The sequence below is a fragment of the Scyliorhinus torazame genome, chromosome 2 (genome assembly GCF_047496885.1).
Source record: "Scyliorhinus torazame isolate Kashiwa2021f chromosome 2, sScyTor2.1, whole genome shotgun sequence".
In the NCBI taxonomy this organism is placed as follows: domain Eukaryota; kingdom Metazoa; phylum Chordata; class Chondrichthyes; order Carcharhiniformes; family Scyliorhinidae; genus Scyliorhinus; species Scyliorhinus torazame.
Window position 1 is genome coordinate 381,932,407 of NC_092708.1, and position 24,619 is coordinate 381,957,025.

General features: G+C 51.6%; 1 protein-coding gene across 3 annotated transcripts in view; it reads left to right on the plus strand.

The window, feature by feature from the left end:
- adck1 (aarF domain containing kinase 1) overlaps positions 1-24,619 on the plus strand; it is a 781,712-nt gene that overhangs the window by 521,340 nt on the left and 235,753 nt on the right. For 2 of the 3 annotated variants that reach the window (XM_072493590.1, XM_072493592.1), the window contains one exon: positions 23,295-23,444. The exons of the other annotated variant lie outside the window; for it this stretch is intronic. In XM_072493590.1, coding sequence (XP_072349691.1) covers positions 23,295-23,444 — 150 coding nt within the window. The remainder of the gene's footprint in view (positions 1-23,294; positions 23,445-24,619) is intronic. 3 annotated transcript variants of the gene reach the window in all.

Below are 24,619 nucleotides of genomic sequence, written 5' to 3' on the forward strand. Positions count from 1 at the left end.
GACTCTCGAGGGACCGGGTAGCAACCATATCCATTGTTCCCTCTTTGTGTTAATGCCCAGGTTACTGACATGTTGGCAATTGTCAGTGCAACACTGTGTCTTGCCTGAAGATACTGGTAGCACTCGTGAATTTCGAGGCCAGTGTGTTTAGTCCTTTACTGCATCTCCGATTGTTAGTGGGACCTCCGTGTGGGTACATAGAACATACAGTGCAGAAGGAGGCCATTCAGCCCATCGAGTCTGCACTGGCCCACTTAAGCCCTCACTTCCACCCTATCCCCGTAACCCAATAACCCCTCCTAAACGTTTTGGTCACTAAGGGCAATTTATCATGGCCAATCCATCTAACCTGCACGTCTTTGGACTGTGGGAGGAAACCGGAGCACCCGGAGAAAACCCACGCAGACACGTGGAGAACGTGCAGACTTCGCACAGACAGTGACCCAAGCCCGGAATCGAACCTGGGACCCTGGCGCTGTAAAGCCACAGTGCTAACTTGATAGAGTTTTTCGAGGAGGTCACAAAGATGATTGATGCAGGTAGGGCAGTGGATGTTGTCTATGTGGACTTCAGTAAGGCCTTAGACAAGGTCCTTCATGTCAGACTGGTACAAAACGTGAAGTCACACGGGTTCGGGGTGAGCTGGCAAGATGGATACAGAACTGGCTAGGTCATAGAAGGCAGAGAGTAGCAATGGAAGGGTGCTTTTCTGATTGCTGTGACTCGTGGTGTTCCACAGGGATCAGTGCTGGGACCTTTGCTGTTCGTAGTATATATAAATGATTTTGAGGAAAATGTAACTGGTCTGATTAGTAAGTTTGCAGACGATACAAAGGTTGGTGGAATTGCGGATAGCGTTGAGGACTGTCAGAGGATACAGCAGGATTTAGATCGTTTGGAGGCTTCGGCGGAGAGATGGCAGATGGAGTTTAATCCGGACAAATGTGAGGTAATGCATTTTGGAAGGTCTAATGCGGGTAGGGAATATACAGTGAATGGTAGAACCCTCGAGTATTGACAGTCAGAGAGATCTAGGTGTACAGGTCCACAGGTCACTGAAAGGGGCAACACAGATAGCGAAGGTAGTCAAGAAGGCATACGGCATGCTTGCCTTCATTGGCCGGGGCATTGAGTATAAAAATTGGCAAGTCATGTTGCAGCTGTATAGAACCTTAGTTAGGCCACACTTGGAGTACAGTGTTTAATTCTGGTCGCCACACTACCAGAAGGATGTGGAGGCTATAGAGAGGGTGCAGAAGAGATTTACCAGGATGTTGCCTGGTATGGAGGGCATTAGCTATGAGGAGCGGTTGAATAAACTCGGTTTGTGCTCACTGGAACGACGGCGGTTGAGGGGCGACCTGATAGAGGTTTACAAAATTATGAGGGGCTTAGACAGAGTGGATAGTCAGAGGTTTTTTCCCAGGATAGAGGGGTCAATTACTAGGGGGCATAGGTTTAAGTTGTGAGGGGCAAGGTTTAGAGGAGATGTACGAGGCAAGTTTTTTACACAGAGGGTAGTGGGTACCTGGAACCCGCTGCCGGAGGAGGTAGTGGAAGCAGGGACGTTAGTGACGTTTAAGGGGCATCTTGACAAATACATGAATAGGATGGGAATAGAGGGATATGGACCCCGGAAGTGCAGAAGATTTTAGTTTAGACGAGCAATATATTCAGCGCAGGCTTGGAGGGCCGAAGGGCCTGTTCCTGTGCTGTACTTTTCTTTGTTCTTTGCTAGCCACTTGTGCTACCGTGCTGCCCCTATTGTAGGTGATGATGTGGTGGCAACGTCACTGGACCGGTAATCTGGAAGCCTGGGGCCTTCAGCTTCAAATCCTACCATGGCAGCTGGTGGAATTTTAAATGTAGAGCTATCATTGATTGTTGTAAAAACCCTTCAGGAGCAATACATTGGATGTGAAATGCTTGGAAATATCCTGAACGCTTCACAAGATGTTGTGCAAAGGCAAGTTTATTTATGCACAATAGATTCAACACAGCTCCCATTCCTGGAGAAGCTCTTTGAGGGGTTGACAATGCCCCACTCCCCACCACCCTGCACCCCTATCCAACCTCTTGGGAATAAAACTTCTTGCTCATCTTGTAACTCTTAATCCGGCCTCTCTCGGTCACAACTCCTTTGTTTCCATCTGTTTTACTAACATTATTTTGGCCATTGTTCCCTTTGAACTTTCCTCACTTGCTTCTGCTAAATTCCAAACATGCTATATTCGATACAGTCTCCTCACTGTGCTCAAGTCACTGCACATGAGATGGCTTTCTACATGAATATAAGGCCTGATAATAATAGAAATGGATTAGGATCGCATTTCTTTGCAATACTTAAACTATGAAACTCTTAACTTCACTAATTACTCCTTTAATCGAAGTCAGAAAGTTCTGGGTTCATCAACTCCAGGACTTGAGCACAGGAATCAAGGCTGACCCTCCAGTTCACTACTGATGGAGTGTTGCACTGTCGGAGGTGCGTGTGACCTTGAACTAAAGCCTCATCTGTCATCTCAGCTGGACGTAAAAGACCCTATGGCACTATTTTGAAAAGGCGCAGGGACCCCGGCCAAATATTTATCACTCAATCAACATTTGGCAGAGTGGTAGTACAGTGGTTAGCACTGTTGCTTCGTAGCAGCAGGTAACCTGGGTTCGATTCCCGGCTTGGGTCACTGTCTGTGCGGATTCTGCACGTTCTCCCCGTGAGTGCGTGGGTTTCCTCCGAGTGCTCCGGTTTCCTCCCACAGTCCAAAGATGTGCAGGTTAGGTGGATTGGTCACGCTAAATTGCCCTTACTGTCCAAAAGTTAGGTGGGGTTACTGGGTTACGGGGATAGGGTGGAGGTGTGGGTTTAGGTAGGGTGCTCTTTCAGGGCCTGGTTTAGACTTGATGATTCCGCACTGTAAGTTCTATGATTCTGTGATAACATCCCAAAAACAGGTAATCTGGTCATTATCACATTGCTGTTTGTGGGAGCTTGCTGTGTGCAAATTGGCTGCCACGTTTCCCACATTACAACAGTGGCTACACTTCAAAGACACTTCATCGGCTGCCCACAGGTTGTGAAATGTGCTATATAAATGCAATTAACTTTACTCCATGTTTCATAGGTTGTTTAAGGGGCGTCTTGACAAATACATGAATGGGATGGGAATAGAGGGATACGGACCTCGTAAGTGTAGAAGGTTTTGGGTTAGATGGGCAACACGGTCGGCGCAGGCTTGGAGGGCTGAAGGGCCTGTTCCTGTGCTGTGCTTGTCTTTGTTCCTTGTTCTTAACTGTAATTACTACTTGATTACTAATTGCTGCTAATTTGGATTAATTGCTAGTTGATCGCAAATTTTACTATTTGATTGCTGATTATTTCTACTTGATTGCCAATTACTACCCCCTAGCTAATCTGTTTTTACTCTCTTCAGCTTTACCCTTGTGCTGGACTGTGACTTTGACCTTTCGTCAACACTGGGAGTAAAATAACGTTGTGACAGGTACCTGATGAGCTCCATATTGGGAGGGTGTGAAACATTACGGGCATGATTCTCCCAACAGGAAACAAACTCCCCTCGCGAGTGCGTTCGGCTGCGTGTTTCCTGGCACTCACAATGACGAGAAACACATGGCTATTTAACGCAACCCGCGTTGAGTGAGGGGCCTTAATGGGGAACGCGCGGCCGAGGCCGCACATAGACCCGTTTTGTACAGTGGGGAGCTCCACTCGCCGGAACTCAAAATGGCATCCCGATCTCCGAGACCCCCCAAACAATCCCTGACCTTCCCCCAAGCATGAACGCAACATGGGAGGGTCCCCACTCCCCCCGCCACCCAAGCTGGGGAACTCCAGCCCGATTGCGCGTGCGCAGAAAAATGCCAGCTTGGCACTGGCACCCTGTGAGTGCCCATGCCAGCTGGCAGTGTCACCTGCGCACCTTGGCAGTGGCAGGCTGACACCCAGGTGGGGCACTCCCAAGATGCCAGGCTGGCACTGCCAGGGTAACCAGGTGGCACTAGCAGTGCTAGGGCGCCACCCTGCCCAAATGGCATGCAGCTGGGTGCTTCTGATCCCCGTGGAGAGCCCCACATGTGACATTACATTTGATCCCCGTTCCTGGGGACCAGTGTTGAACGGGACTCACCTGAAGCCTCTGAGTCTAAGGAATTGAATTCCAAAGTCAGGTGCCTCGGGAATCTCCACATTAGAATGAGGGAGTATAAGGGTTCATTTCTATCTAAAGTCTAGTATTTCTTTTATTTAGTTAATTAACTTAAAACTTGCTGTTTGGTTTAGAAGAAGGTGAATTTTCAATCAGCTTTAAACAAAGGTTCTACTTGTAGGCACTTGCAGCTGGAGCTTGTTAATTAGTTAATTGGATTAGGCCAGTTCTTAGAGGCTAGATTCACAGTATAAAAGTGATCCAGCTACAGTGCAGACTTTGTTTGCACTGAGTGCTGAATTTGGTGCATTTGAGTGCGATAGTGAGAGTTTAGTGACTGAGGGAGTGCTGAATTTGGTGCATTTGAGTGCGATAGTGAGAGTTTAGTGACTGAGGGAGTGCTGAATTTGGTGCATTTGAGTGCGATAGTGAGAGTTTAGTGACTGAGGGAGTGCTGAATTTGGTGCATTTGAGTGCGATGGTGAGAGTTTAGTGACTGAGGGAGTTAGGTGAGGAGGGAGTAAGGTGCTTCTTTCATTTCATTTACACAAAGAGCGTGAAGGGAGCCAGGAGTTTACAGAGAGTGCAGCTGACTGGGAGCAGAGTCGGAGGGCAGAGGTCCAGTTGGTCCACAGTGCGGCTATATTCTGTAAGGTAAGAGGGGATGGAGGCTAGGCCACTTGCATGCTCCTCCTGTAGAAAGTGGGTGATAAGGGATACCACCGGTGTACCCGCTGACTATACCTGCGGGAAGTGCACCCAACTCCAGCTCCTCAGAGACCGTGTTAGGGAACTGGAGCTGGATGAACTTTGGATCATCCGGGAGGCAGAGGGGGTGATTGAGAAGAGTTACAGGGAGGTAACCACACCCAAGGTACAGGACAAGAGTAGCTGGGTTACAGTCAGGGGAAAGAAAACAAGCAGGCAGTCAGTGCAGGGATCCCTCGTGGACGTTCCCCTTCAAAACAAGTATACCGATTTGGATGCTGTTGGGGGGGATGACCTACCGGGGGAAGGCCCTGGCGGCCAGGTCTCTGGCACTGAGTCTGGTCTGGAGCTCAGAAGGGAAGGGGGGAGAATAGAAAAGCAATAGTAAGAAGAGATTCAATGGTTAGGGGAATAGATAGGAGATTCTGTGGTCGCGGGCGAGACTCCCGGAAGGTATGTTGCCTCCCGGGTGCCAGGGCCAGGGATGTCTCGGGTCGTGTCTTCAGGATCCTTAAGGGGGAGGGGGAACAGCCAGAAGTTGTGGTGCACATTGGTACCAACGACATAGGTAGGAAAAGGGGTGTGGAGATAATAAACGAGTTTAGGGAGTTAGGCTGGAAGTTAAAAGCCAGGACAGACAGAGTTGTCATCTCTTGTTTGCTGCTGGTGCCACGTGATAGCGAGGCTAGGAATATGGAGAGAGTGTAGCTGAACACATGGCTGCAGGAATGGTGTAGGAGGGAGGGCTTCAGGTATTTGGATAATTGGTGCGCATTCTGGGGAAGGTGGGACCTGTACAAGCAGGACGGGTTGCATCTGAACCAGAGGGGCACCAATATCCTGGGAGGGAGGTATTCTAGTACTCTTCGGGAGGGTTTAAACTAATTTGGCAGGGGAATGGGAACTGGATTTGTAGTCCAGCAACTAAGGTAGCCGATATTCAGGACTCCAAAGCGTGTAGTGAGACAGTGGGGAAGGGAACACTGACAAAGGAGAGTACTTGCAGGCTCGGAGATGTGTGTATACTTCAACGCAAGAAGCATCAGGAATAAGGTGGGTGAACTTAAGGCATGGATCGGTACTTGGGACTACGATGTGGTGGCCATCACGGAAACTTGGATAGAAGAGGGGCAGAAATGGTTGTTGGAGATCCCTGGTTATAGATGTTTCAATAAGATTAGGGAGGGTGGTAAAAGAGGTGGGGGGGGGGTGGCATTGTTAATTAGAGATAGTATAACAGCTGCAGAAAGGCAGTTCGAGGAGTATCTGCCTACTGAGGTAGTATGGGTTGAAGTCAGAAATAGGAAAGGAGAAGTCACCTTGTTGGGAGTTTTCTATAGGCCCCCCAATAGTAGCAGAGATGTGAAGGAACAGATTGGGAAACAGATTTTGGAAAGGTGCAGAAGTCACAGGGTAGTAGTCATGGGTGACTTCAACTTCCCAAACATTGAGTGGAAACTCTTTCGATCAAATAGTTTGGATGGGGTGGTGTTTATGCAGTGTGTCCAGGAAGCTTTTCTAACGCAGTATGTAGATTGTCCACCCAGAGGGGAGGCCATATTGGATTTGGGTACTTGGTAATGAACCAGGGCAAGTGATAGATTGTTAGTGGGAGAGTATTTTGGAGATAGTGACCACAATTCTGTGACTTTCACTTTAGTAATGGAGAGGGATAGGTGCGTGCAACAGGGCAAGGTTTACAATTGCGTGAAGGGTAAATACAATGTTGTCAGACGAGAATTGAAGTGCATAAGTTGGGAACATAGGCTGGCAGGGAAGGACACAAGTGAAATGTGGAACTTGTTCAAGGAACAGGTACTACGTGTCCTTGATATGTATGTCCCTGTCAGGCAGGGAAGAGATGGTCGAGTGAGGGGACCATGGTTGACAAGAGAGGTTGAATGTCTTGTTAAGAGGAAGAAGGAGACTTATGTAAGGCTGAGGAAACAAGGTTCAGACAGGGCGCTGGAGGGATACAAGATAGCCAGGAGGGAACTGAAGAAAGGGATTAGGAGAGCTAAGAGAGGGCATGAAAAATCTTTGGCGGGCAGGATCAAGGAAAACCACAAGGCCTTTTACACATATGTGAGAAATATGAGAATGACTAGAGCGAGGGTAGGTCCGATCAAGGACAGTAGTGGGAGATTGTGTATTGACTGAAGAGATCGGAGAGGTCTTGAATGAGTACTTTTTTTCAGTATTTACAAATGAGAGGGGCCATATTGTTGAAGAGGATAGGGACAGTGTGAAACAGACTGGTAAGCTCGAGGAAATACTTGTTAGAAAGGAAGATGTGTTGGGCATTTTGAAAAACTTGAGGATAGACAAGTCCCCCGGGCCTGATGGGATATATCCAAAGATTCTATGGGAAGCAAGAGATGAAATTGCAGAGCCGTTGGCAATGATCTTTTCGTCCTCACTGTCAACAGGGGTGGTACCAGGGGATTGGAGAGTGGCGAATGTCGTGTCCCTGTTCAAAAAAGGGAATAGGGATAACCCTGGGAATTACAGGCCAGTTAGTCTTACTTCGGTGGTAGGCAAAGTAATGGAAAGGGTACTGAGCATCTGGAAAGACACTGCTTGATTAGGGATAGTCAGCACGGATTTGTGAGGGGCAGGTCTTTTTTTTTATTTTAGAGTACCCAATTCATTTTTTCCAATTAAGGGGCAATTTAGCGTGGCCAATCCACCTAACATGCACATATTTGGGTTGTGGGGGCGAAACCCATGCAAACACGGGGAGAATGTGCAAACCCCACACGGACAGTGACCCAGAGCCGGGATCGAACCTTGGACCTCAGCGCCATGAGGCACCAGGGCTAACCCACTGCGCCACCGTGCTGCCACGTGAGGGGTAGGTCTTGCCTTACAAGTCTTATTGAATTCTTTGAGGAGATGACCAAGCATGTGGATGAAGGTAAAGCAGTGGATGTAGTGTACATGGATTTTAGTAAGGCATTTGATAAGGTTACCCATGGTAGGCTTATGCAGAAAGTAAGGAGGCATGGGATAGTGGGAAATTTGGCCAGTTGGATAACAAACTGGCTAACCGATAGAAGTCAGAGAGTGGTGGTGGTTGGCAAATATTCAGCCTGGATCCCAGTTACCAGTGGTGTACCGCAGGGATCAGTTCTGGGTCCCCTGCTGTTTGTGATTTTCATTAATGACTTGAATGAGGGAGTTGAAGGGTGGGTCAGTAAATTTGCAGACGATACCACGATTGGTGGAGTTGTAGATAGTGAGGAGGGCTGTTGTCGGCTGCAAAGAGATATAGATAGGTGCAGAGCTGGGCTGAGAAGTGGCAGATGGAGTTTAACCCTGAAAAGTGTGAGGTTGTCCATTTTGGAAGGACAAATATGAATGCGAAATACAGGGTTAACGGTAGAGTTCTTGGCAATGTGGAGGAGCAGAGAGATCTTGGGGTCTATGTTCATACATCTTTGAAAGTTGCCACTCAAGTGGATAGAGCTGTGAAGAAGGCCTATGGTGTGCTAGCGTTCATTAACAGAGGGATTGAATTTAAGAGCTGTGAGGTGATGATGCAGCTGTACAAAACCTTGGTAAGGCCACATTTGGAGTACTGCGTACAGTTCTGGTCGCCTCATTTTAGGAAGGATGTGGAAGCTTTGGGAAAGGTGCAAAGGAGATTTACCAGGATGTTGCCTGGAATGGAGAGTAGGTCTTACAAGGAAAGGTTGAGGGTGCTAGGCCTTTTCCCATTAGAACGGAGAAGGATGAGGGGTGACTTGATAGAGGTTTATAAGATGATATGGGGAATAGATAGAGTAGACATTCAGAGACTTTTTCCCCAGGTGGAACAAACCATTACAAGGGGACATAAACTTAAGTTGAATGGTGGAAGATATAGGGGGGATGTCAGAGGTAGGTTCTTTACCCAGAGAGTAGTGGGGGCATGGAATGCACTGCCTGTGGAAGTAGTTGAGTCGGAAACATTAGGGACCTTCAAGCGGCTATTGGATAGATGCATGGATTACGGTAGAATGATATAGTGTAGATTAATTTGTTCTTAAGGGCAGCACGGTAGCATTGTGGATAGCACAATTGCTTCACAGCTCCAGGGTCCCACGTTCGATTCCGGCTTGGGTCACTGTCTGTGTGGAGTCTGCACATTCTCCCCGTGTGTGCGTGGGTTTCCTACGGGTGCTCCGGTTTCCTCCCACAGTCCAAAGATGTGCAGGTTAGGTGGATTGGCCATGATAAATTGCCCTTAGTGTCCAAAATTGCCCTTAGTGTTGGGTGGGGTTACTGGGTTATGAGGATAGGGTGGAGGTGTTGACCTTGGGTAGGGTGCTCTTTCCAAGAGCCGGTGCAGACTCGATGGGCCGAATGGCCTCCTTCTGCACTGTAAATTCTATGATAATCTATGATTAATCTAGGACAAAGGTTCGGCACAACACCGTGGGCTGAAGGGCCTGTTCTGTGCTGTATTTTTCTATGTTCTATGCCAATTGTAGTTGTGTAAATTGTGATGTCAGTTGTATTAGCTCAGTTGGAACAGTTTCAAGTCTAGTAATGTCAACTGGGGAACTTTGGACATATAAATCGTTTTCTATATTGCCGTTTGCCGCTTCCTGAGAGCGCTGGCGCTGTGAAAGGGTAAATCCATCTGGCTGCTCTGATAAGATTCCCTATTCTGCTCTTTGTTGAGGAAATTCAATGAGGTAACTTCTCCAGCCCAGGTATGAAATTCAAGCTTGCGTTTGTGTCGGGCCTTGAGCTCCCTCAGTGTGTCCCAAAGTCAATGAAGTATATACTTCTGAAATGTACCTATTGTTGTTTTGCGGGCTAATGGGGCAGTCAGTTATGCACAGCAAGATCCCACAAACAACAAACGAATGGGTGACCAGATAATTGACTTTTTGGTGATGTTGGTTTAATGTTGGCCAGGACATTTGAGCGTGCAAACAGGTCTTTGGCCTAACATCTCATCAAGAAGATGGCGCCTCCAACGGCCTCCCTCCCCGGGCGCCCCGGCTGTCAGCCTGAATTGTGTTTTCAGGTCTGTGGTGGAGCTTGAATCCTCGACCAGAGGTGAAGTGAGTGCTCCCAACTGAGCCACTCTCTGATGCTTCTGAACATTGGAAGAACTCAGCACGGGGCGGCACAGCATCACAGTGGTTAGCACCGTTGCTTCACCGCTCCAGGGTCCCAGGTTCAATTCCTGGCTTGGATCACTGTCTGTGCGGAGTCTGCACGTTCTCCCCGTGTCTGCGTGGGTTTCCTCCGGGTGCTCCGGTTTCCTCCCACAAGTCCCGAAAGACGTGCTGTCAGGTGAATTGGACGTTCTGAATTCTCCCTCAGTGTACCTGAACAGGTGCCGCAATGTGGCGACTAGGGGCTTTTCACAGTAACTTCATTGCACTGTCAATGTAAGCCTACTTGTGACAATAAAGATTATTATTAAATTATTAAATTAAATTATAGCCTCAAACCGGCTATTTTGTTAGCATTGATGAAACTCCTGCTTTTCTGAGTTCTCTTGGTTCCCCATGCCCAACCCTGCCCCCTGGTTAAGATAGTTGGTGGCACTCTTCTCTCAGCCTCATGCCAATACCACCCAGAGAACCACAGCAACACAAAATAGTGCAGTAGAGATGGAGACCATTTGGCCCATTGAGTATGGGCTCCCTCTTTGAAGAGTAATGAGAAACACTCAAACCATGCTCACCTGCTGAGTTTGTATTGGATATAGTCTTAAATCACTCATTCTTTTGTGTGCACACATCATAGAGTGTTCTTTACCTCTAATACAAGTCTGAAGACTAGAACATATTGGAAATCTGATTAATACACTTTATTAAATCAAGTCGATGTAATAATAAAATAACGCCCCTTCAGTGCATATGAGATTAAAGAACCAAACCTCCTTCTGGAAGTCACAAGTGTGACATCTTGTCTGGCTGAAGCTAGCACAAGCAGCCTCGAATCCCAAGGACCTCCAGTGTGTTGATCGATTTAATGATCTAAGACAAATGTGGGCACTATATATCATTACGTTCTTTATGTGTGTGTTAACATGCAAGCTCATTTGGTGGTGAGGTTAGCTGTTCCCATTTGTTGTACATGGCTTTGATGTCTTGGGCTATTTGTTACACTCTGGACATTCAACTCAGGAGTGCTCATTGTGTTTTCTTGATTAGCTGTGCATGACCTTGTATAGCCATTGCTACCACTGCAGACTTGCTGGTATATATCCTATGTTAACAAAGGCTGACTATGGCTATTTAACTTGGTACACCAATGCCACTTCCACGTAGCTTTTTTTAGCCGCTCACGTGGATGTTGCTGGTTAGGCCAGCACATATTGCCCATCCCTAATTGCCCTTGAGCAAAAGGTGGCAGCCCTTTCTTGAATGAACCGCCATCGTCTTCGGTGGTACACATCCATCCATAGTGCTGTTAGGGAGGAAGTCACAGGATTTTGACCCAGCAATGCTGATGGAAAGATGATATATTTCCAGTCAGGATGCTGTGTGACTTGGAGAGGAACAAGGTGCTGTTCCCATGGACCTGCTGCCCTTGGCCTTCTAGGTGGGAGGCTGAAGAATACAAGTGAGATTCGGAAGATAAATTGCGACGGCAGTGTCAGGTTCCAGATTGGCTATCCCTTTGACTCTCCCATCCCCATAATAACCCATCAAAATGGGGTCATCCAACATGCTTTTCTTCAGTATATTTTCAAAAAATGTATATTTTATCATTTACTGATCAGCTAATTAACTGATAAACATTCTTCATCGTAGAACAGTTGTGTAGTAAACTAAGACCTGGTACTTGACTCCAGCCATTAATTCACAGGTCATTATTATCATCTGTCAATGCAGATTTGGAGACGTTCAATTTCTCCCCACTGTGTAGCTAATGCAGGGGCCATCTGAACTTGCGGTGGTACCTTCGCTGGTCGGTCAACAAACTGAACATTGGGAGCTCCAGTGACTTTTCTGACCATCCCCAGCCTTTCTGACGTTGCACTTAATTTTGACAGAAAGTGTGGCAGCACGGTTTCATAGATAGAATTTACAGTGCAGAAGGAGGCCATTCGGCCCATCGAGTCTGCACCAGCTCCTGGAAAGAGCACCCCACCCAAGGTCAACACCTCCACCCCATCCCCATAACCCAGTAACCCCACCCAACACTAAGGGCAATTTTGGACACTAAGGGCAATTTATCATGGCCAATCCACCTAACTTGCACATCTTTGGACTGTGGGAGGAAACCGGAGCACCCGGAGGAAACCCACGCACACACGGGGAGGATGTGCAGACTCCGCACAGACAGTGACGCAAGCCGGAATCGAACCTGGGACCCTGGAGCTGTGAAGCAATTGTGCTCACCACTATGCTACGCGCAGTGGGTTAGCCCTGCTGCCTCACGGCGCCGAGGTCCCAGGTTCGATCCCGGCTCTGCGTCACTGTCCGTGTGGAGTTTGCACATTCTCCCTGTGTTTGCGTGGGTTTCGCCCCCACAACCCAAAGATGTGCAAGGTAGGTGGATTGGCCACACTAAATTGCCCCTTAATTGGAAAAATGAATTGGGTACTCTCAATTTATTTAAAAAAAAATTTTTTTTGACAGAAATGTCGTTGTGGAAGATAATAGCTTTTACTTTACTTTTCTGTCCAATGAGTTTGATCTGGCCCATGAGCTCATGTTAATTGGCCGACAGAAGCCCCTCCCAGCTCTGTTTTTCTTTGTGTTTCATGCTTAGAGCTGGTATCAACTTGCGGTCACTAAACCTGCCCAGGATTGTAGACAATAACAACTTTGAGAACAACTTGTAGTTAGATAGCATATTTAACGTAGCGAGACACACCAAGATTCTCCATAGGATGGCTATCTAACCAGGACACGTAAAGAAAGAGATCAGGGCTGGTGACCAATAACTTGGCCAAAGAGGCCGCCTTGAAGCAGAATCTTAAAAGAGCAAAGAGAGATAGAGAGGTGGCGAGGTTTAGGAAGGTTAATTCTAAAGCTCTGGTGCAGTCATCAAAGGTGGAGCGATTAAAATCGGGGATACACAAGAGGCCAGAATTGGAGGAGCACTGTGATACCGGGAACTGTGAGGCTGGGCAATAACATGCACCAATTGATGAATATTGAACAAACAGGAGCAGCCGCTTTGCACTGATCAGAAACACACTTAACCGGTCCTCCAGGCCCAAGAATCTGAAGGAGCTGAATGTACCAGAGCAGGAGAAGTTAGAGGGAAAAGAAGGGAGTACAGCAAAGTGAGACTTTGTTTTATTTGGTGCAAGGTGAAATCTTACTTACTGTTTATGGTGCGTGCCGTTATTTTCTCGGCCCTTATTTTTATGTATAATTACAAGGTGGCTCCCATTTCTGTGAAGTCACATGCAGTCCACTTACTGTTGCAAAGGTTGCAGGCTTGCTGAAATTAAATTAAGTTGGGTTTACTGTTGCTGTTTATCAACTTGTCCAGATTCTTTCCATCTTGGCACTGAAAAATATTGATGTAGATAATGTGTTGTCATGTCCAGTGCTTTTCACGAAAGACATTACTTCTGAAGTGCCCTCACTGTTGCTTTACAGTGTGGGAAAACTTAGCAGCAGCCAGTTGTGCAAGGCAAGAGTCCATGAGCAGCTAATGAATAAGTGACTATGAGAATGTGAAACTCCCTACCACAGGGAGTGCTTGAGATGAGTAGTATTTAAGGTAAAGCTAGACAAGCATCTGACGGAGAAGGGAATAGAGAGTTACTATGGTCAGAAAGATGGAAGGAGGCTCAAGTGGTATTATCTATTTGCCCAAGTAAGAGCTTGTAATGTTTGGTTGGGTTGCTCTTCCATGAACATCACTGTGGGATCTCTTACATCCAGTTGAACAGGTGACAGTGTTAAGGTCCCATTCAAAAGATGTCACCAAAAGGCATTGGAGCAGAATGAGGCCATTCGGCCCATCGAGGTCTGCTCCGCCATTCAATCATGGCTGTTATGTTTCTCATCCGCATTCTCCTGCCTTCTCTCCATAACCCCGATCCCCTTATTAATCAAGAACCTATCCATCTCTGTCTTAAAGACACTCCGTGATTTGACCTCCACAGCCTTCTGCGGTAAAGAGTTCCACAGATTCACCACCCTCTGGCTGAAGAAATTCCTCCTCATCTCAGTTTAAAAAAAATAAATTTGGAGTACCCAATTTTTTTTTTTCCAATTAAGGGGCAATTTAGTGTGGCCAATCCACCTCCCCTGCACATCTTTGGGTTGTGGGGACGAGACCCACGCGAACACAGGGAGAATGTGCATACTCCACATGGGCAGTGACCCAGGGGACGGGATCGAACCTGGGTCCTCGGCTTCGTGAGGCAGCAGTCTTACCACTGCACCAACGTGCCACCCCCTCATCTCAGTTTTAAAGTTTTGTCCCTTCAGTCTGAGATTGTGCCCTCTGGTTCTAATTTTTCCCACTAGTGGAACCATCCTCTCCATGTCCAGTCTTTCTCGGCCTCTCAGTATCCTGATTTCAATAAGATCCCCTCATCCTTCTAGACTCCAACAAGTACAGACTCAGAGTCCTCAACCGCTCCTCATATGACAAGCTCTTCATTCCAAGCATCATTCTTGCGAAGCTCCTCTAGACCCTTTCCAAGGCCAGCACATCCTTCCTTAAATACAGTGCCCACAACTGCTCACAATACTCCAAATGGGGTCTGACCAGAGCTTTATACAGCCTCAGAAGTACATCCCTGCTCTCGCATTCTAGCCCTCTTGACATGAATGCTAACATTGCATTTGCCTTCCTAGCTGCCAACTGAACCTGCACGTTAGCCTTAAGAGAATCCTGAGGACTACTAAGTCCCTTTGTGCTTCCGATTTCTGTAGCCTTTTCTCATTTTGGAAATAGTCTATGCCTCCATTCTTCCTCCAAAGTGCATAGCCTCACACTTTTTCACATTGTATTCCATCTGCCACTTGTTTGCCCACTCTCCTAGCCTGTCCAGGTCCTTCTGCAGCCCCCCTGCTTCCTCAATCCTGCCTGTCCCTCTGCATAGCTTTGTACCATGCACGTCGCACCTTACAGCACTCTTTCAATACTGAAAAGAAGTGTTAGCCTTGAGTATGTGCTCAAATCTCTGGGGTAATACGCAATCTCAAACTTTCTGAGGCAAGGGGCTGAAATTTTCCCTCGGCCCAATGTCAGTTCCAATCCGGATCAGGAACCTGGAAGTGGCCATCGCATGATGGCGATCCCTTGTCTTGTCATGAGGGATGTCAGCCATGTTCTAGGGTTGGCAAATCTGTTCAGTGTGAGCGCCGCCCAGGTGCCATCAGCTGGAACATCACTGATGCCATGGAGGTGCCTTAAGTAGGATGGCAACGATTGCCATGGCAACAAAAAGCGACATTAAACGAGACATTTATCTCTATTACATTGCAATAGCATGCCTTCTGGATGAAGTTTTTTTAGCACAGTGATTTAACATCAATAACTGAATAAAAGGCCTAATATGATTTTCAGCTCAGATTCCCCACTGTGACGCCACTTCCGCTCAACCTCTGAGCTCCAGGCGCAACAGGGAAAGCAAGTGCCATTGGCTAAATTGCAATCTGTTTCCACAACAGGTGATAATTGCCTGATTAAGTGCCATAATTGGTCACACACCACTGAGGGTCATTTAGCTTCACTGCTGAGAGCATATCTGCGGGAAAATAGCACAGAGCTGAGAATATGTTGCTGAGCAGGCCCTCTTCAAGTTAATCGCAGGGTAGACACATCAATGCAGTGTGAGGAACAGATTAGTGATGATCCCATTGAATGGCGGAACTGGCTTGAGGGACTAAGTGGTTTTCTAAGTTGAGGGACTAAGTTGAGGGACTAAGTATTCCAATGCGGGCTTGAATCAGTCAGCATTAGAAACTGGGTAGGATTCTGTGGGCAGCAGAGGCATCTCCAATCAGAGAGACATGTAGATTGAACTCAGTCCTTCCTCAGACCTCATTGTAAGAATACTTGTAGGCTCAGCCTGCCCATGTGCCCCACAAGTAGATCCAGGCAGAGTGCCAATCAGGAGCAGGCGGCACGTGGTCAGGAGATCCCAGGAGAAGCCTTCCCCCGGAGATTCCGATGGCCGTTACGCCTCGCGAGGTCTCATGCGGTTAAGTGAGTTTAAAAGCTCACTTAGCTATGCTGCGCTGGTTCGAACGGCCACCCAGCATCTTCCGGCCTCGCCGAGGAGACCCCAGCCGGGCACCGTTCAGCACTGGTCCCACAAAGAACAAAGAAAAGTACAGCACAGGAACAGGCCCTTCAGCCCTCCAAGCCCGCGCCGACCATGCTGCCCGTTTAAACTAAAATCTTAAACACTTTGGGGGTCCATATGCCGGCGGGATTCTCCATCCGGTCACGGCATCACGGCAGCGGGATTCTCCATCCGGTCACAGCAGCGGGATTCTCCATCCGGTCACGGCAGCGGGATTCTCCATCCGGTCACAGCAGCGGGATTCTCCATCCGGTCACGGCAGCGGGATTCTCCGTCCGGTCACGGCAGCGGGATTCTCCGTCCGGTCACGGCAGCGGGATTCTCCATCCGGTCACGGCAGCGGGATTCTCCGTCCGGTCACGGCAGCGGGATTCTCCGTCCGGTCACGGCAGCGGGATTCTCCATCCGGCCACGGCAACGGGATTCTCCGTCCGGTCACGGCAGCGGGATTCTCCGTCCGGTCACGGCAGCGGGATTCTCCGTCCGGTCACGGCAGTGGGATTCTCCGTCCGGTCACGGCAGCGGGATTCTCCGTCCGGCCACGGCAGCGGGATTCTCCGTCCGGTCACGGCAGCGGGATTCTCCGTCCGGTCACGGCAGCGGGATTCTCCGTCCGGTCACGGCAGCGGGATTCTCCATCCGGTCACGGCAGCGGGATTCTCCGTCCGGTCACAGCAGCGGGATTCTCCATCCGGTCACAGCAGCGGGATTCTCCGTCCGGTCACGGCAGCGGGATTCTCCATCCGGTCACGGCAGCGGGATTCTCCATCCGGTCACGGCAGCGGGATTCTCCGTCCGGTCACGGCAGTGGGATTCTCCATCCGGTCACAGCAGCGGGATTCTCCATCCGGTCACGGCAACGGGATTCTCCATCCGGTCACAGCAGCGGGATTCTCCATCCGGTCACGGCAGCGGGATTCTCCATCCGGTCACGGCAGCGGGATTCTCCATCCGGTCACGGCAACGGGATTCTCTGTCCGGACACGGCAGCGGGATTCTCCATCCGGTCACGGCAGCGGGATTCTCCATCCGGTCACGGCAACGGGATTCTCTGTCCGGACACGGCAGCGGGATTCTCCATCCGGTCACAGCAGCGGGATTCTCCATCCGGTCACGGCAGCGGGATTCTCCGTCCGGTCACGGCAGCGGCATTCTCTGTCCGGTCACGGCAGTGGGATTCTCCATCCGGTCACGGCATCACGGCAGCGGGATTCTCCATCCGGTCACGGCAGTGGGATTCTCCATCCGGTCACGGCAGTGGGATTCTCCATCCGGTCACGGCATCACAGCAGCGGGATTCTCTGTCCGGTCACGGCACCGGGATTCTCTGTCCGGTCACGGCACCGGGATTCTCCGTCCGGTCACGGCAGTGGGATTCTCCGTCCGGTCACGGCAGCGGGATTCTCCGTCCGGTCACGGCAGCGGGATTCTCTGTCCGGTCACGGCACCGGGATTCTCCGTCCGGTCACGGCAGCGGGATTCTCCGTCCGGTCACGGCACCGGGATTCTCCATCCGGTCACGGCACCGGGATTCTCTGTCCGGTCACGGCAGCGGGATTCTCTGTCCGGACACGGCAGCGGGATTCTCTGTCCGGTCACGGCAGCGGGATTCTCCGTCCGGTCACGGCAGCGGGATTCTCCGTCCGGTCACGGCAGCGGGATTCTCCATCCGGCCACGGCAGTGGGATTCTCCGTCCGGTCACAGCAGCGGGATTCTCCATCCGGTCACAGCAGCGGGATTCTCCATCCGGTCACGGCAGCGGGATTCTCCGTCCGGTCACGGCAGCGGGATTCTCCATCCGGTCACGGTAGCGGGATTCTCCATCCGGTCACGGCAGCGGGATTCTCCATCCGGTCACGGCAACGGGATTCTCTGTCCGGACACGGCAGCGGGATTCTCCGTCCGGTCACAGCAGCGGGATTCTCCATCCGGTCACAGCAGCGGGATTCTCTGTCCGGTCACGGCAGCGGGATTCTCTGTCCGGTCACGGCAGCGGGATTCTCTGTCCGGTCACGGCAGTGGGATTCTCCATCCGGTCACGGCATCACGGCAGCGGGATTCTCCATCCGGTCACGGCAGTGGGATTCTCCATCCGGTCACGGCATCACAGCAGCGGGATTCTCTGTCCGGTCACGGCACCGGGATTCTCTGTCCGGTCACGGCACCGGGATTCTCCGTCCGGACACGGCAGCGGGATTCTCTGTCCGGTCACGGCAGCGGGATTCTCCGTCCGGTCACGGCAGTGGGATTCTCTGTCCGGCCCCGGCAGCGGGATTCTCCGTCCGGTCACGGCAGCGGGATTCTCTGTCCGGTCACGGCAGCGGGATTCTCCGTCCGGTCACGGCACCGGGATTCTCCGTCCGGTCACGGCAGCGGGATTCTCCGTCCGGTCACGGCACCGGGATTCTCCGTCCGGTCACGGCAGCGGGATTCTCTGTCCGGACACGGCAGCGGGATTCTCTGTCCGGTCACGGCAGCGGGATTCTCCGTCCGGTCACGGCAGCGGGATTCTCCGTCCGGTCACGGCAGCGGGATTCTCCGTCCCGTCACGGCAGCGGGATTCTCCGTCCGGTCACGGCAGCGGGATTCTCCGTCCGGTCACGGCAGCGGGATTCTCCGTCCGGTCACGGCAGTGGGATTCTCCGTCCGGTCACGGCAGTGGGATTCTCCGTCCGGTCACGGCAGTGGGATTCTCCGTCCGGTCACGGCAGTGGGATTCTCCGTCCGGTCACGGCAGCGGGATTCTCCATCCGGTCACGGCAGTGGGATTCTCCATCCGGTCACGGCAGCGGGATTCTCCTTCCGGTCACGGCAGCGGGATTCTCCATCCGGTCACGGCAGTGGGATTCTCCGTCCGGTCACGGCAGCGGGATTCTCTGTCCGGCCACGGCAGCGGGATTCTCCGTCCGGCCACGGCAGCGGGATTCTCTGTCCGGTCACGGCAGTGGGATTCTCCATCCGGTCACAGCAGCGGGATTCTCCGTCCGGCCACGGCATCACGGCAGCGGGATTCTCCGTCCGGTCACGGCAGCGGGATTCTCCGTCCGGTCACGGCAGCGGGATTCTCCATCCGGTCACAGCAGCGGGATTCTCCGTCCGGCCACGGCAGCGGGATTCTCTGTCCGGTCATGGCAGCGGGATTCTCCGTCCGGTCACGGCAGCGGGATTCTCCATCCGGGCACAGCAGCGGGATTCTCCGTCCGGCCACGGCATCACGGCAGCGGGATTCTCCGTCCGGTCACGGCAGCGGGATTCTCTGTCCGGTCACGGCAGCGGGATTCTCCGTCCGTTCATGGCAGCGGGATTCTCCGTCCGGCCCCGGCAGCGGGATTCTCCGTCCGGTCACGGCAGCGGGATTCTCCGTCCGGTCACGGCAGCGGGATTCTCCGTCCGGTCACGGCAGCGGGATTCTCCGTCCGTTCATGGCAGCGGGATTCTCCGTCCGGCCCCGGCAGCGGGATTCTCCGTCCGGTCACGGCAGCGGGATTCTCTGTCCGGTCACGGCAGCGGGATTCTCCGTCCGGTCACGGCAGCGGGATTCTCCATCCGGTCACGGCAGCGGGATTCTCCGTCCGTTCATGGCAGTGGGATTCTCTGTCCGGTCACGGCAGCGGGATTCTCCGTCCGGTCACGGCAGTGGGATTCTCTGTCCGGTCACGGCAGCGGGATTCTCCGTCCGGTCACGGCAGCGGGATTCTCCGTCCGGTCACGGCACCGGGATTCTCTGTCCGGTCACGGCAGCGGGATTCTCCGTCCGGTCACGGCAGCGGGATTCTCCGTCCGGTCACGGCAGCGGGATTCTCCGTCCGTTCATGGCAGTGGGATTCTCCGTCCGGTCACGGCAGCGGGATTCTCCGTCCGTTCATGGCAGTGGGATTCTCTGTCCGGTCACGGCAGCGGGATTCTCCGTCCGGTCACGGCAGTGGGATTCTCTGTCCGGTCACGGCAGCGGGATTCTCCGTCCGGTCACGGCAGCGGGATTCTCCGTCCGGTCACGGCACCGGGATTCTCTGTCCGGTCACGGCAGCGGGATTCTCCGTCCGGTCACGGCAGCGGGATTCTCCATCCGGTCACGGCAGCGGGATTCTCCGTCCGTTCCTGTCAGCGGGATTCTCCATCCGGTCACGGCAGTGGGATTCTCCGTCCGTTCATGGCAGTGGGATTCTCTGTCCGGCCACGGCAGCGGGATTCTTCGTCCGGTGGAAGCAGGCGGAACTTGGTGGGGTCTCCCAGGTGATCGGAGCTCCCCCGTGTGGTCAGCCGCAGGGCATGGTGCCACCTGAGCACCTGGCACCCTGACAGTACCACCTGGCACCTTGGTGGTGCCACCCTGTCACTGCCAGGGTGCCAGGCTGACATTTTGCCCACTCCAGGGATCGGGCCAGTGGATTCCCTGCCTGTGTGAGTGGGGTGCGGTTGGGCCCAAGGACCCCCTTTTTAAGTAAGTTGGGGCGTCCGGAGGGCATGTTAGGGGGTTGAGAGAAAGAATTATGCTAAGTGTAGCCTCGGGGTGTGGGTAGGGGGGAGGGAAGGACGTTCCCCGCCGCTAGATAGCAGGGTTGGTCCCGACGCATCTGAGTATTTTGTGTTAGATCGCACCTGTAATTTTCCTGAAGCTTTCATGTCACAAACCCTCTCACCTCCAACCCCCTCACCCAGAAATAACAATCAAAACTTGCACCTCACAAGCTCCGACGTGGGCAAAGAGAGGACACCACTTGAGCCTCCTCCCAACTTTCCTTATCTAAACTTACTATCGTAACTCTCTATTATCTTCAGATATGTGTCCAACTTTACCATAAATTCACCTCCACCACTCCCTGTGTTGGCAAGTTTCACATTCTCACCACTCTTTGGGCAAAGGGGATTCTTCTGAATTCCCTATTGAATTTTATGGTGATTGTCTTATACTGCACTGACGGCCTGCAGCTCTGCTTTTCCCTACAAGCCAAAACATTCTTTCTGGATCCACTCTATCGAAGCATCTCATCATTTTAAAGTTGGCCGGCATTCTCCGTTGCGAGTCCACCCCGCGACCTCTGCCAGCGGTGTGGAGAATTTGGCGCTCATCCAAATCTCCCATTCACATCTGTGGGACTGGAGAATCCCGGCGGCGTGACCGGATGGAAAATCCCACCAACGTCACCGGACGGAGATTCCCGCTGGCGTCACCGGACGGAGAATCCCGCCGGCGTGACCGGATGGAGAATCCCGCCAACGTCACCGGACGGAGAATCCGCCGGCATGACCGGACGGAGATTCCCGCCGGCGTGACCGGATGGAGAATCCCGCCAACGTAACCGGAGGGAGAATCCCGCCGGCGTCACCGGACAGAGAATCCCGCTGGCGTGACCAGACAGAGAATCCCGCCGGCGTGACCGGATGGAGAATCCCGCCAACGTCACCGGACGGAGAATCCGCCGGCATGACCGGACGGAGATTCCCGCCGGCGTCACCGGACAGAGAATCCCGCTGGCGTGACCAGACAGAGAATCCCGCCGGCGTGACCGGATGGAGAATCCCGCCAACGTCACCGGACGGAGAATCCGCCGGCATGACCGGACGGAGATTCCCGTCGGCGTGACCGGATGGAGAATCCGCCGGCATGACCGGACGGAGATTCCCGTCGGCGTGACCGGATGGAGAATCCGCCGGCATGACCGGACGGAGATTCCCGTCGGCGTGACCGGATGGAGAATCCCGCCGGCGTCACCGGACAGAGAATCCCGCTGGCGTGACCAGACAGAGAATCCCGCCAACGTCACCGGACGGAGAATCCCGCCGGCGTGACCGGATGGAGAATCCGCCGGCGTGATCGGATGGAGAATCCGCCGGCGTGATCGGACGGAGAATCCTGCCCATCTTCTGATAGGCCCCTCAGCCTCTGTTTTTCAAGAGCATAAAGACCCCGTCCATTCATGTACACAGGCCATCATTCTGGGTATCATCCTTGTAACTATCAATTTTTTTTTAAAAAAGGGTTGTCAATGATCAGAACACATTCTTAACATGATTCAAATTGAGACAGGCACACACTATAACCACAAGCTTTGACAACTACCGTCTCTTCAAGTCATGAAGTCGAGTTTCATGGGCATGACTGTACCAATGGAACACTGGACAGCTCCCCAAAAACATCATCATCTCCCTACTCTCCCTTCTTATTGTTTGATGCTGAAAGGCAGATGTTGAGGTCAGTATTTAATTGCAAACTCAAATGAAGAGTGAAACGTGCTGACTCTGAACAGAGAACGTGTGTGAGATCTGACCATGACATTGCCTAAAGTTAGGGGCTTGCACAGTTGGAGCGCTGCCTTTCAATTGGTGTTTCTGCTGATGTTCCGCTTTGTACTGGCAGAAGGGATGATGCCAAAGATGTCATACAATTTACAGACGGAGGCCACTCGGCCCATCGGGTCTACACTGGCCCCTGAAAGAGCACCCTACCTAAGCACACACCTCCACCCCATCCCTGTAACCCAGCAACCCCACCTAACCGTTGGACACCAAGGGGCAATTTAGTGTGACCAATCCACCTACTCCACACATCTTTGGACTGTGGGAGGAAACCGGAGCACCCGGAGGACACCCACGCAGACACGGGGAGAACGTGCAGACTCCGCACAGACAGTGACCCAAGCCGGTAATCGAACCCACGTCTCTGGCGCTGCGAAGCATCGGTGCTAACCACTGTGCTACTCTGCCAGACTGCTTGGGACTTGGGTGTCATTCTAAGCACACTTACTGTGCAAACTCACTCCGCCGGGTGAGATTTTAACTCATTGAAAACCCATCCACTGCCCAGAGATGGACATAAAAGGGAACTGCTGCTGGGCATGTGGGAGGGGACAGGTCATGGGGTGATGCAAGTTTCAGGCATCTGTTGAACCAGAATCGATAACCTTATTTCCTATTGTTCAGCATTTTTCAGTTTCCTGGTGTGTATATGTTATTTGAGACGTGTTTGGCATAATTGAAGTGCCACATTGCTAATGATGGGGAGGCCAAAACTACCTCCAATACCTGGAAGGCTGCTATTTTTGTCTTAGCCTATTTGGAGAAATGCTACTGGAACGACATTGAAGCAAGAGATGGAAGGAGTTTGACCCTATGCTAAAATATTATTGAACGTGGGAAAAAAATAAGCCTCATGTTACATTCTCCTTTTTTTTTGGTATTGCAGATTTCTCAAAATCTGGGGCAGCTGTACAGTGAGATGATCTTTGTAAATGGCTTTGTTCACTGTGACCCACATCCTGGCAATGTGCTGGTGAGGAAATCCACACAGACCCACAAGGCTGAAATCGTGTTGCTGGATCATGGATTATATCAGGTGGGCTCCGATTCAGGTTTGATGTGTTTCGAAGTGCTCTCGAGATATATTGGAAGGCTGCGGGCTCCAGTCCTACTTGAAAATTTGTGTGCGTAACCCAGGTTGTTCCGCATCCTGGGCGGGATTCACCGTCGGCCCAAATAGCGAAGCGCGATTGGGTGGAAAATAGCCTCTGACACCAAAATCGCAGTGGGCGCCGGTTTGACGCCAAATTGGGATCCGCCGGCACCCGAAAATGGCGTAAATGCGTTGCTCGCTGCGTGGCGGTTTAAGCACCGTTAGCATATCATTAGCGGGCCTGACCCTCTATTCTCCGGGGCTTCCGCAATTCACCGCCGCCGATGGGCCGAGTTCCCGACGGCCTGGTTCACTTGTGGTCTCAGCGTGGTGGCTGCAGACTGTGTCCAGTGCCTCCACAGTCAGCTGGGAGCCAGGCTGCTGGCCGGGCGGGGTGGGGGATTTTGCGAGGGTGGGGGGGGGGGGGTTGGCCAGGGGGTGGACGGGAGGCAGTATTTGGCAGGTCAGGTCTGCACACGGCTGCCGTCATGTTTTACGGCGTGACCGCTGCAGGTCGTCACATGCGCATGTGCGGCCATTTTACTCCTTTAGGATACTCATTAAAAACTCTCTCTTTCATCAAGCATTTGCTTAGATCTCCTCGAGTGGCCCAGTGTTCATGACATGATAGGTAGAGGTGACCATCTCAGTCCTTGTGAATATGAAATCCTGCCTTCACACTGTGCAAACCCTCCATTGTGTTGTGTGGCACTACCACCAGGCTGAGTGGGATAGATTCAAAACAGATCTAGCAACTCAAGATTGGGTATCCATGAGGGTCTGTGGCCCATCAGCAGCAACAGAATTGGACTCAACCACATTCTGTAGCCGCTTGGCTGGACAGCCACCCCCACTCTCCCAATATCATCAGTCCAAGGTTCAAAGAAGGAGAACATGCCAGGGCCAGCACTAAGCATACCTAACAATACTCACCTGGAGAACACAGGTAATGTGAAGCCATTTACTTGCATGCCGAATAGCAGAAGCAACACATGTTAGGCAGGGCTAAGTGAGCCCACAACCAATGGATCAGATCTGAACTCTGCAGCCCTTCCACAACCAGTTGTGACTGGCAGACAACTAAACAGCCAACGGGAGGAGGAGGTTCCACAAACATT